Consider the following 14,552-nt stretch of genomic DNA (forward strand, 5'->3'; position numbering starts at 1 on the left):
CCTAGTTAATATTTAAAAAGTGAAAATATATTGTTCAATTTATTCTTAAAATTGATCTAATACTTATAAAGTGATAACATACTGTACAACTTATTCTAAAACTAAACTAATACTTATAAAATGATATTATATTGAACAACGTATTCTAAAACCTAAACTAATGTTTATAAAGTGAAGATTTTTTTTCGGTAGTGCTTATAAGGCTGAAATCTATTGGTCAATTTATATTGCATCTTCACCTTATCTTTTTAAAAGGAAAAAATATTTTCAACCTTAAACTAAAACCAGAGTTAACAGCCAACTTATAAGATATTGTAAATTTAGGGACTTACAGATTACTTCCTTCAATCGGTGAATTTGACTTAACGAGACTTATCTATAAAAAAATACAATTATACTTATTGAAACGATAAAAAGTATTTCAAAAGTATTTCTATGTCAAAGATCACCAGTGTCTAAAGTATACCCCTGTCCTAATAAAATGCAGCAGGAATGAGCAGGCAAAATATCAAATTAATATTCCTGTACGAACGTATTTTTTATCATAAATATTATTTGCTTGCTAATTAGCTTTCTTTTTTATGATCTAAATCGTATATCTGTTGTCAGCTTTTTTCTTTTTTTTTGCACTAAAAATACACCGATATATATATATATATATGTATAATATATATAAGATATATATATATATATATATATAATATATATATATATATAATATATATATATATAAATATTGTATTACATAAATATATATATATATAATATATATATATATATATATATATATTATATATATTGGTATAATATATATATATATATATATATATATATATATATATATATATATATATATATATATATATATATATATATATCATATTAAATATATATATATAATATATAGATATATATATATATAATATATATTATATATAAATAAATATATATACTATAAATATATATATATATATATATATATATATATATATATATATATATATATATATTATATTATATATATATATAATAATATATATATATATATACATATATATATATATATATATATATATATACATATAAATGCGTGTATGAATGTGTAAGTGTGTGTGTGCGTGAGTGCCTATGTCTTTGTGTGAAGACTGGCATCCCGAAGACAGGATCGGCTCCAGCGGAGCGGGGAATGACTCCAGAATTTCAGAGGAATCCAAGGACTTCACCTGTCATTTTTGAAAAGTAATGATAGGGCCGAGCGAGTTAGTTTGTAACGAACTAAGATGTTTCTAAGTTTGCTTACAGTTGTGCTTGCACAGTGCTTTAGCTCCATGGTTCAAGTCCCCAGTGTGATTACGATGTTTGCCATTATTGTTATGCTATTCACTGGAGTATTTATACTTCGTGGATTTAGCATTAAAATGGTTCAGTTCTTTGTCGATTTCATGGCCTCGATCAGCCTCTGCCTGTTCTTGATGAGGCTGGAAATCTGGAGGACGAAATTGATCACTCTGGCTTTGAAGAAGACCATGTTTCGGATAACGAAGTAGTATACGGACGTTCCAGGAATGAAGAAGGCGACCATACAGATAGTGAAGAAGAAACAAGGAATTTGGATATAAGTCGAAAGTTCGAGGAAGTAATTATGGAAAATGAAAATCTTTTCTTGAGGTTTGAGAAAGAGAGATTAGAAAAGGATCAGCTGATCGACGAATTACTAAACAAGGTAGAGGGCCTGACCGTAGCAGGACTGCAGATGGAAGAACAGATCAGATACCTCGAAAGACTGAACAAAGATAAAGAAAGAAAAATCTCTTCAATTTCCGAAGAGATGCAGAAGCTCAAAAACGAAAATATTGAAAAGGCGAAGGTTACAGAAGTCAAAAGGAAGGAAAACGAGGAGAGAGACCAGATGCTCATTATTCTGGAAAACACGGTCGCCGTTCTCTCGATGGAGAAGGACACTTTGCATCGAGATCTACAGCAAAACGATAAAAGCCGAGACGAAATGCAAATGAAAATGAACAAGCTGAATCAGGACCTGGAAGGACTCCGAAAAGAGAATGGAAGAAAAGAAAAAAAAGAAAGAAAACCATAGAAAAGCTGAAGAGGGAGAACGAGAACAAGACCTTGAAGATGAAAGGTTTAGAGGACGAGTTACAAGTCCTCACCATTCAGACACAGATGGCCCACGAAAATTTGAAAGAGCTCGACCAATGTCAAAGAGAATTAGCTGAGAAAAACGAGGAACTGAAAAAGCTGAGAAAACAGAACTTGCAAAAGGATAGCGAGATCCTTCGACTGGAAAATGAATGCACCCAGAAACAATTGGAAGTCTGCGGTTTGCTGCAAGAATCTAAATCTGTTGTAGCAGAACAACCGACGGCAAATGGAAAGATGAATGACCTGATTAGGAGGAACGTTCAACTAGAATTCGACCTTGCTGAGACGAAGGAGCAACTAGAGACCAGGGTTTTTGAAGAGATGGAAGCCTTATTGGAAATCTTAAGACGCCAAGAAGAGATCTTGGCGCAGGATACGATGATCAGCTGCTTGGGAAAGGTCAAAATCCTTAATGGATCAAAGAATTATACAGAAAAGGAAGTTTGCAGAAGAGAGAGGACGTTAAGAAAAGCTGAAGACAAAAAGGCTTCGGATAAAACTCGGTGTCTGAGGAAGCCCCAGATCAACTGCAGAGCCCTCTACCGAAGAATGGACAGCATCGAGGAAGAACTTCGCCAAATCAAAGGATTGCAGCGACCTTCAGCTGGCACCAAGAGGCACTCAGAAGCTCCGAATAAAAACTCCATCAATTGATAAGCCTCTAAACAGAGATGAACTGCACCAGAAGATGGGCTGATATCTGCAGCCAACCTCCAACGACTGGAGAGAGAAGCTAAAATGGTCCGAGAGCTCTACAAGATAAACGCCGTCACGTAAAGGGTGCAAGTTAAGGAACCTCTGCATTTTTAGGAGAACTGTGGTTTCCTTGCAGAGGATAGAAGGCAGGAAATCTCAGATGTTGAGAATAGGAAGACGCTAAAGTTTGTGGCCTGGCGATAAGTGCCCAAAGACTGGATTGTTGTGTACCCCATGCCCAACACTGGACTGTGGTACATCCCCTCTCTCTCCTGCCACATGATACCCTTGGAATAGGGTATCAAAGCCCAATCACATATGGGTATTAGGCAACCACTGGCGTGGCGTAAGAACCCGTAAGTTTCATGCCCACTACTTCACATGTGAATTGGATTATGCATTGCAAATTGCATCCCATGCTTTGCATATACTCCTGTGGCAACCTCTGGCGTGGCGTAAAAACCCGTAAGTTCAATGCCTTCTATATATGCAAAATATGGGCTATGTAGTGCATAATGGATCAAATCCTAGCATATACTGCAGAGGCAACCACTGGCGCGGCGTAAAAACCCGTAAGTTTCATGCCTTTTATATATGCAAAGTGTTTGATCCCAGTGTGGCACGGGCACTAAGACATCGAAGGGCATCGCCAGGAGAACAGGAAGACACTGAAGTTTATGATAGAAATCCTTCCTGGATATGCTTCTCGAAGCAGCTCTGAACGATCGAGAGACTACAGCGGATTGTGGCCTGGCGATAAATGCCCAATGACTGGATTACTGTGGGGCATCCCCTCTCTCCTGCCACATGATACCCTTGGAATAGGGTATCAAAGCCTAATCTTTCAATGGGTTTTTTTTTTTAGGTAGGCAAACCACTGGCGCGGTCGTAAGCCAACCCGTACGTTTCATGGCCTTCCTACTTCACATGCGAATTGGATTATGCATTGCAAATTGCATCCCATGCTTTGCATATACTCCTGTGGCAACCTCTGGCGTGGCGTAAAAACCCGTAAGTTCAATGCCTTCTATATATGCAAAATATGGGCTAAGCAATGCATAATGGATCAAATACAAGCATATACTGCAGAGGCAACCACTGGCGCGGTGTAAAAACCCGTAAGTTTCATGCCTTTTACATATGCAAAGTGTTTGATCCCAGTGTGGCAGTGGCACTCTAAGACATCAAAGGGCATCGTCAGGAGTCGCTGTACTTCGACGTCGTCTGATTAGGAGATTGGAAGCTTCCTGTCTATAGCAAAGGGTTTCCTAAAATTAACAGAGAAATTACTGGATTTTGGAATCTGTAAAGGAACCACCTATTTTCTAGAACCAACCGCAGAGGAATAATCTGGAGGCGTTACAAGAAGAAAGGTCATCAAACTGAGAAACTCATCTATCTTGGCTAGCTAAAAGAGCTGAGAAATGGGGAAGGGCCCACCCCTGGGTAAACTAAACCCCCATTTCTATAACTCTCTCTTGGCAATGATGCCCCAGGGGTGAGATCGCATACGATCGTTAAAGGCCACACACACACACACACACACACACACACACACACACCTTATATATATAATATATATATACATATATATATATATATATATATATATATATAGAATATATATATATATATATATATATATATATATATATATAACTTTATCTATGGATTTATCACGTTCCAACCTTTCGTGATTCAGATATATATATATATATATATATATATATATATATATATATATATATATATATATATATATATATATATATATATATATATATATATATATATATATATATATGTGTGTGTGTGTGTGGTGTGTGTGTGTGGGGTGTGCGAGTGTATATGTGTGTATATGCGTGTGTAAGTGTGTGTATGAGTGTGTGAGTGCGTGTGCGTGCGTGAATGCCTATGTCTTTATGTGAAGACTGGCATCTCTGAAGACAGGATCGGCTCCACCGGAGCCGGGAATGACTCCAGAATTTCAGAGGTATCCAAGGACTTCACTATAAAACGTTTTGTGGGCTTTATTATAGCAAATATCTAATAGATGTGAAGGATAACATAAATCTTTCCCTGATTTTTCTTATGTATTCAATTTCTTGATTCAAATATTGGGGACTGACAATGTGCAATGCTCGTAAAAACATAAAGAAAAAAAATGATATTTTGATGTTAAGATGGTGGTCTGAATAGAAATGAACATAAGTTAAGTTGTTGGTTGGTTTCCTATAAATACTGAATTTACATTAAAATGGTTCTCTATATATCAAAACATATACGAAAGGGAGGCAATTGTCTTTTTCCAATTCTAGAGTAAACTTAATCGATGGTACCTGGGCATTTAATTTAGAGAGTAAATCATTTACATCAATACCAGTAGGCAGAACAGCTAAAATATCATCAACATATCTTTACAACTTTACAGGAATATAAATGATATTAGGTAAAAAGTGGTATGGATATGTTGATGATATATTAGTTGTTCTGCCTGCTGGTATTGATGTAAATGATTTACTCTATAAATTAAATAATCAGGTACCATCGGTTAAGTTTACTCTAGAATTGGAAAAAGACAATTCCCTCCTTTTCTTAGATGTTTTGATACATAGAGAACCATTTCAATGTAAATTCAGTATTGTTACGATGTCCACATCATGAACTACCATAACACATATTTAAAAACAGGTTTAATTATGAGGAGGAGAATTACACACAAAACAACACTTCAAAGCACTTTTATCCTGATCGATAAATGGGGAACAAGTAGTTAACTGGCATTTGGAAAATTGTCTAAACAATCTCTTTCCCGAACTATTTACTTATTTATATTGCAGTATTTATAGAAAACCAACCAACAACTTAACTCATGTTCATTTCTATTCAGGCCACCATCTTAACATCGAAATATCAATTTTTTCTTCTATCTTTTTATGGGCATAGCGCATTGTCAGTCCCCAATATTTGGATCAAGAAACTAAATACAAAAGAAAAATAGGGAAAGATTTATGTTATCCTTCACATATATTAGATATTTCCTATAATAAAGCCCACAAAAGGTTTTATAGTGTAACACGGAGAAAGAAAATTCTAAGAACATTCTCAGTTTGCCTTATTTTAACGGATTTGAAACCATTAAATCATTGTTAAAAGCCTTTAAGGTCAACCTTGATTTTTCCTATAACAACACACTAAAAGGAATGTTAATAAAAAAATCGCCCCCTGAAAAGCAACAACATAATAAATAAAATTCCATGTATAGACTGCCCCTCCTTTTATCTCGGACAGTCGAGCAATGGCTTAGAAGTAAGATTAAAACAGCATAAATATTATGTCAAACTGGGGTAAACATCTGATGCAGATCTCATTCATTTAAGTGAAAACAACCACCGGATAAATTGGATTGGTAGTTCAGTAATTGAAAGATCAAAAGATGTCTTATCACGAAATCTTTTCAAATCTGCCACAATACAAATTACTTCCCATTGTAATTTTGATATTAGTCGTGGCCTGTTCCATTTAGACCCTTATATTACAGACTTAAATAAAAATTAGTTTCCTTAGAGATATTTTCTTTGTATATGTATGTATAATATATTTTGTGAATAAGTTTTTGTTTACCAAAGATCTGAATGTGGTCAGCTGTCGCCCTGTATAATCCTTTAATTATCTTGTCCCTATGTCTGAGCAGTTAGACTTAATCTTTTTGTTCTTAAATTGTACCCATGTTTATGCTTATTTGGAAAAGTTACTCCTTCACCAGGTGTGTTGGATTCTAGGTACTAATCTCCTTATAATCACTATCTGTCAGTTATACGACCTTTACTGTACTCTCAATTTTTCATGTAAGTCAGTTTGTCTGCTAAGTAAAGGACGTTGAGTCAATAGATCTTGCAGAAACTCCGTTGTTTATCTTTTCTTCTTGGCTTATACCTTTATTTATGGATTTATCACGTTGCAAACTTTCGTGATTCAGTTATATAATATATATATATATATATATATATATATATATATATATATATATATATATATGTATATATATATACATATATATATATATATATATATCTATATATATATATATATATATATATATGTATATCTATATATATATATATACATACACACACACACACACACACACATATATATATTTATATATATATATATGTATATATATATATATATATATATATATATATATATATATATATATATATATATATATATATATGTATATATATATAGTGTGTGTGTGTGTGTGTGTATGTGTGTGTCCGTGTGTATATGGAGATAGATATAAATATATAATGTGTGTGTGTATTATATATATAGTATTATATATAGATCTATAGATATGATATATATATATATATATATATATATATATATGTATATCTATATAGTAATCGATATATAATAAGATAGATATAATCATATAGATATTACATATACAACTATATACAGATAAGAATATATAGAGAGAATAGATATTATTATAGAGATATATTATATATATTATATTATATATAATAGACATAAATATTATATATATTATATATATATATATATTATATTATAGTAATATACTATATAATATATAGATAGAATATAATAGTATAAAAGATATATCCATATATATACACACATATATATATATATATATATATATATATATATATATATATATATATATACTATATATATATATATATATATATATATATATATATATATATATATATATATATATATATATATATATATATATATATATACATATATATACACATATATATAAAGCACGTAATAAAGTCATTCATATCATAATATAAATCTCATACCACGAAAAATAAAAAATATAATGTATACAAATATATCGACAAGAATTCAGGCACCTTCAGATCATAATACTTCACAGCCCAAAAAGTTAATTGATAAAAAGAACTTTCTAAAAAAAAAAAAAAAAAAAAAAAAAAAACTGTAAACTTTCTATTCATCCGCGCTGTCATTAACATCATCTCGGTGTATGATAGCCCCCATTAACTGAGACCTTGATAGACATCCCCCATTAGGTGGCATCCTTTGAGTTTCCCTCATTTCAAATGGTGCTTTCTCTCTCTCTCTCTCTCTCTCTCTCTCTCTCTCTCACCTTTGCTGTCCTGCTTTTCCCTTGATTAATGGATTTCCTTAAGTCCGTGTATTTGTCTGTTAGATATAATCTCTCTCTCTCTCTCTCTCTCTCTCTCTCTCTCTCTCTCTCTCTCTCTCTCTCTCTCCATCACTTGTACCGGAACGTAGTTACATAGCTATGGGCATGTACTACTATCTCTCTCTCCTCTCTCTCTCTCTCTCTCTAATATTTATAAGTATTATGTACATAAAAGGATCCTCTCTCTCTCTCTCTCTCTCTCTCTCTCTCTCTCTCTCTCTCTCTGTCCTCAAGGAATACCATGTTATATTATTATTATCAAACGACCAACCACAAGATTATATTATTACGTCCTAAAGAAATTTCACAGTTATATGATTATTTTCACGCTAGGAACAGCAAAGATTATATCATTATAAATTCAAGAAATTTCATGTTTACATTGCTATTTTCAAACGACTTATATCGAAGACTATATAATAAATCCTCAGAATACGTTGTTACAAAAACCAAGTCCCGTATTTCACCTTCCTCGACAAATTCCTCCCGAGTATTTATATACACGATTCCACCTATCTGGCAGGAGAATACGTTTATCCGCTCCGACAAAGGTATATTTCATCTCTCAAGCGGGGATATCAAAACACGCTCTCCTTCGACAAATATAGTTGGAATCCTTCTTTATCCAGACGTTGCTTGACTCTCCTCTGTAACTTATCAGACTGCAGAGATAGTTTTGTGTTTATCTGAAACGTTTAGCACTCCTATTGGAGCTTGAATGTTATTTGAAATGTAAAGGTTATTATTTGTATTCGTCTGTATCACAATGGAAGGTTGAATTGCTTTCAGTTGTTGCAAGATATGTTTTTTATCCACACTTACAGGTTTATTTACCCTTTATCACATATATACAATTATACAATTACAAGACTTACAATATAGTTAAAGCATATATCAACACAGTATGCATAGGCATGTCTTTACATAAGCATAATCCCTCTAGATTGACAACTTAAACATCTTGCTTTAGTAACTGTCTACACGAAAGTGGTGATTAATGAAATCTATTGTGCAAAATTCATCTTCGCTTTCATTGCATGAAAGAGGATCTTCCTATTCAATAAAAGAGAGAGAGCGCAATGTAGCACGATGTCCATTTTGATGATGTTCCTTGTTGAAGTTTTATACCAGAGAAAAATAATAAACCCTTCAAATATCCATCATTTCTCTACCCTTAAAGGAGATTTCTATTATGTAATTTATACGCAGGACAGATATCTGTATTACCTACCAAATTCAGCATTGTTCGCATATTTGCTTTTTTGGTTTTAGGTTACACTGAACAAAACACGCTCGGCCAAAGTATTTTTGCCATCATTCAACGAGAGATTGGGTCTGTAATTGATAAAATGGCCCTTGGGACTTGAGTTCTATTTTAGTTGTACACTATGAATTATTCTATTTGCAGTTATTCATTGAATAACTGAGACGAAAATTACATATTGACTTTTTAACAGGTTTTTAGATTTTAGTTTTCTGAAAAGAAAACGATTTTGTCTGCCCGCCCTCAGATCTTAAAAACTACTTGGATAGAAGGCTGCAGATTGGTATGTGGACCCCCCACCTTTTAATTATCAAACATGCCAAATTGCAGCCCTCTAGCCTCTGTAGTTTTTATTCTGTATAAGGTTAATGTTAGCCATAATGATGTGTCTGACAACGACATAGGACAGGCCAGGTATAAGTTTCATGGGCCGCGGCTCGTAAGCATTAGACCGAGACCAGTGAAAGATGGGTCTATTTTCGGTGGCCTTAGATATACGCTGTAGCGGCTGTTGTACAGAAAACTCCACTGCGCCGAGGAAACTTTGTCCCATTTTTTTTACGTTTCATATTAAAAATTTATCTCTCTCTCTCTCTCTCTCTCTCTCTCTCTCTCTCTCTCGTATACCCGGAGCATAAGTAGACAGAAAAAGGCATAGAATGTCTGGAAAGAAACTCACAGTTAAAAACATCACAAAGTTACTCGAGTAATTCTGTGACAAAGACAAAATGCTCCTACTTCGTTCTCGTCCCCAAAAACCTTAATACAAGGCTTCTTTGTCTTGCATACTAAATGCATATCTTTTTTCCTTACTGGAGGAAACAACTACTAACTATACATCGCTGTATGAGTTGCTCGCACTTTTCCTCGCTGCAAAAAAAAAAATATATTTTATGAAAATGCAAAGGAACAAGAGTTGTTTGCAATGTGCAAGTCGAGAGAAGCAGTTCTACTACATCTTGTTTTTAGTGAAGAATTAAATGGAATTTTTTACTACACATACAGAAACACACACACAATATATGTATATATATATATATATACATATTATATATATATATATATATATATATATATATATATATATATATATATATATATATGCATACACACACACACACACACACACACACACACACACACACATACATATATATATACTATATATATATATATATATATATATATAGTATGAATATATATATATACACATATATATACATAGTATATACATGTATATACATATATATATATATATATATATATATATATATATATATATATATATATATATATATATATATATATATATATATATATATATATATATATATATATATATATATATATATATATATATATATATATTATATTCATAATGATTCATATGATATATATATATATATATATATATTATATATATATATATATATATATATATATATATATATATATATATATATATATATATATATATATATATATATATATATATATATATATATATATATATATATATATATATATATATAAACACGACATGGTATAAACTAGATGAATAATTATAAAAAGTTATGTCATGAGGCTGCTCCAACAGTAGATGATCTGAATATTCGTCTAAATTGTATAACCTAAAACCCCTCTATGGTGAACAGCTAAGTGAATAAATTCTATTCATTAATTATATTATTGTGCACAAAACGCATGAAAGATTTGAAACATATTTCCCAAACATTAAATATTGTTTAACAATTCTTTTTAATATAATTGCATTACTAAATAGCCTGTTTGATAGACCGCACAAAAAACTTTTAATACTTTCGTTGTCCAAAGTTATTTCATTTTTCTTCAGCTACAAATGATAATCCTCTGCATTTTCAACATCGTAATCAAAGGTCTGGTTCTTAATTACTTTCGTTTCTGACGACGCTCTCTGCCTTTTAAATATTCTGCGCGCTTCTTTTGTCTTAAGAATGAAAGGCTAAAGCCAGGAGAGAACTCACTGTGTAAAACTAGAATGTTCTCATTACTTATTTTGCTTCCTCAGTTTTGTGAGAAATCTGGATAATGTTTTTATTTCAAAGCGCGGGGAGGGGGGGGAAATTCAATGGAGTTATTTATATATTCATTATACAACTGCAATTACTAGGTTTTGAAAATAGTATTATTATTATTATTATATTATTATTATTATTATATTCCGCAGATGAATAATAATAATAATAATAATAATAATATAATAATAATAATAATAATAATAATAATAATAATGTGGCGCCGTGGAGGAGTGTGTTAGGTCGTCAATAGACTTAAGTCAAGTTAAGCAACATTGGCTCTGGTCAGTCGTTGGTGGGTGACCGCTCTCCTCGGCGTTGATTCCTTGGGAAAGGATCTTTACCATAATTTCCTCAGTCTACTCAGCTGTAATGAGTACCTATCCATGATGGGGTAGGTCCAGCTATGGGTTAAATAGCAAACTCAGCAATGATGGAAAGAAATGAAGGATTAAACGACAACGACGTAAATGGAACCTCTGGCAACAGAGGAGCTTCGTCCGACAACCAGGTATTCAACCCAATTAAAGGGGAAGACGGTCAGGTACTTGGAGGTCGTCATCCAGCAACTGATCACCACAACAACAATAATCAACAGCCTGAGATTGGAGCTACAGAGGCAAAAAGGAAGAAATGGACAAGAGAAGAAAATAAGGAAATATGGAGATGCTACATCAGAAGCAACCCGACGGAGAGAGGATATAGAAGAAGATTGGTCAACATCTGGAATGAGAGGAATAACACCCCCCAAACAGAGCAGAGGCTGGCAGACCAAGTAAGGAACATAAAGAAAAAGAACTGGCTCTCCCCAACAGAAAGAGAAGAGCTGGGAAGGGAAATGACCCACGACAACGAATTACACGAAGACGAACTAAGAGACGATACCACAGAAGACGACAGGGAGGATGAGGTATCAAAACAACGACACACGAAGAAACACCGACGAAGTAACAGAGAGGACGGAATGGGTAGAAAAAGATTAGACAATGGATGGAGCCAGATACAGAGAGAACAAAGATCCCCTCCATGAAAGCCTACAACACCAAGAAATTGAGGGAGAAAACAAGTGAGGTCAATGAAATACTGGGCATAATACAGACCACCAGTATCACAGAAACAAATAACTTGACATATGCAGGAGCAAGATTAGTAGCAGAACTGATGGGAATTCGAACACCAACACCACCAGCACAACCAAACCCAACAGAAACCAAAACAGCAACCTCCTTGGAAAAGGCGCCTGGAAAAGCAAATCATGGTGATGAGATCTGACTTGAGTAAACTGAAAGAGGTGGCAGAAAAAAGGCTAAGAAGGCAAGAAAACAAAAAAAGGGAGGAACTCAACGAGAAATACAAAGTACAAGAGAGGGATAAACAACACAATAGAAGGCTTAAGGCCAAAAGCACATAAGATCCAACGGTACATGAACAGGAATAAGGGATACCACAGAACAAACTATTCGGAACCAAACCAGAAAAGACTATACAGAAAAGACTATACAGCCAACTAAGAGGATTAGACAACCCCCAAGAAATTCCTGAAGCCGAACCAAGTAAGAGACTCTGGGAAAACATATGGAGCAATCCGGTATCACACAACAAACATGCAACATGGCTCCAGGAAGTCAAGGAAGAAGAAACAGGGAGAATTAAAACAAAGATTCACAGACACCAACCTAAAGAAAAAAATGCCAAACTGGAAAGCCCAGGTCCCGATGAAGTCCATGGATACTGGCCCAAAAAACACGTCAAGGCCCTACACCCACGAATAGCAGAACAACTCCAGCATTGTATCTCAAATCACCATGCACCCAAATGGATGACCACCAGGAAGAACATCCTTAGTACAAAAAGACAAGAGTAAGGGAAATATAGCAAGTAACTACAGGCCTATCACCTGCCTACCAATAATGTGGAAGTTACTAACAGATATCATCAGTGAAAGGCTATACAACTACCTAGAGGAGACAAACACCATCCCCCACCAACAGAAGGTTGCAGAAGGAAGTGTAGGGGCACAAAAGACCAGCTCCTGTTAGACAAAATGGTAATGAAGAACAGTAGGAGAAGGAAAACCAACCTAAGCATGGCATGGATAGACTATAAGAAAGCCTTCGACATGATACCACACATGGCTAATAGAATGCCTGAAAATATATGGGGCAGAGGAAAATACCATCAGCTTCCTCAAAAATACAATGCGCAACTGGAATACAATACTTACAAGCTCTGGAATAAAACTAGCAGAGGTTAATATCAGGAGAGGGATCTTCCAGGGTGACTCACTGTCCCCACTACTCTTCGTAGTAGCCATGATTCCCATGACAAAAAGTACTACAGAAGATGGATGCGGTACCAACTCAAGAAAAGAGGCAACAGAATCAACCATCTGATGTTCATGGACGACATCAAGCTGTATGGTAAGAGCATCAAGGAATAGATACCCTAATCCAGACTGTAAGGATTGTATCTGGGGACATCAGGATGGAGTTTGGAATAAGAAAAAAAAATGCGCCTTAGTCAACATACCAAAAAGGCAAAGTAACGAGAACTTGAAGGGATAAAGCTACCAGATGGGAGCAACATCAAACACATAGATGAGACAGGATACAAATACCTGGGAATAATGGAAAGGAGGGGATATAAAACACCAGATGAAGGACACGATCAGGAAAGATATATGCAGAGACTCAAGGCGATACTCAAGTCAAAACTCAACGCCGGAAATATGATAAAACGCCATAAACACATGGGGCAGTGCCAGTAATCAGATACAGCGCAGGAATAGTGGAATGGACGAAGGCAGAACTCCGCAGCATAGATCAGAAAAACCAGGAAACATATGACAATACACAAAGCACTACACCCAAGAGCAAATTACGGACAGACCATACATAACACGAAAGGAAGGAGGGAGAGGACTACTAAGTATAGAGGACTGCGTCAACATCGAAAACAGAGCACTGGGGCAATATCTGAAAACCAGTGAAGACGAGTGGCTAAAGAGTGCATGGGAAGAGGAATAATAAAAGCAGACGAAGACCCAGAAATATACAGAGACGGAGAAAGACAGAAAGAACAGAGGACTGGCACAACAAACCAATGCACGGACAATACATGAGACAGACTAAAGAACTAGCCAGCGATGACAATTGGCAAT

At 34.3% G+C, this 14,552-nt stretch overlaps 1 protein-coding gene across 1 annotated transcript; it reads left to right on the forward strand.

Annotated features, from left to right (window-relative positions):
• The first annotated feature begins 2,133 nt into the window (after nt 1–2,133).
• LOC135211793 (synaptonemal complex protein 1-like) lies at nt 2,134–2,814 on the forward strand. The gene has a single exon (XM_064245005.1). The coding sequence runs from the start codon at nt 2,134–2,136 to the stop codon at nt 2,812–2,814; it is 681 nt and encodes a 226-aa protein (XP_064101075.1).
• Nucleotides 2,815–14,552: the final 11,738 nt, after the last annotated feature.

The sequence above is a fragment of the Macrobrachium nipponense genome, chromosome 40 (genome assembly GCF_015104395.2).
Source record: "Macrobrachium nipponense isolate FS-2020 chromosome 40, ASM1510439v2, whole genome shotgun sequence".
Lineage (NCBI taxonomy): Eukaryota > Metazoa > Arthropoda > Malacostraca > Decapoda > Palaemonidae > Macrobrachium > Macrobrachium nipponense.

What these genes read in the sequence shown, in the direction of transcription:
- LOC135211793 (XM_064245005.1), top strand. Translation starts at nt 2,134, where the DNA reads ATGAAAGGTTTAGAGGACGAGTTACAAGTCCTCACCATTCAGACACAG.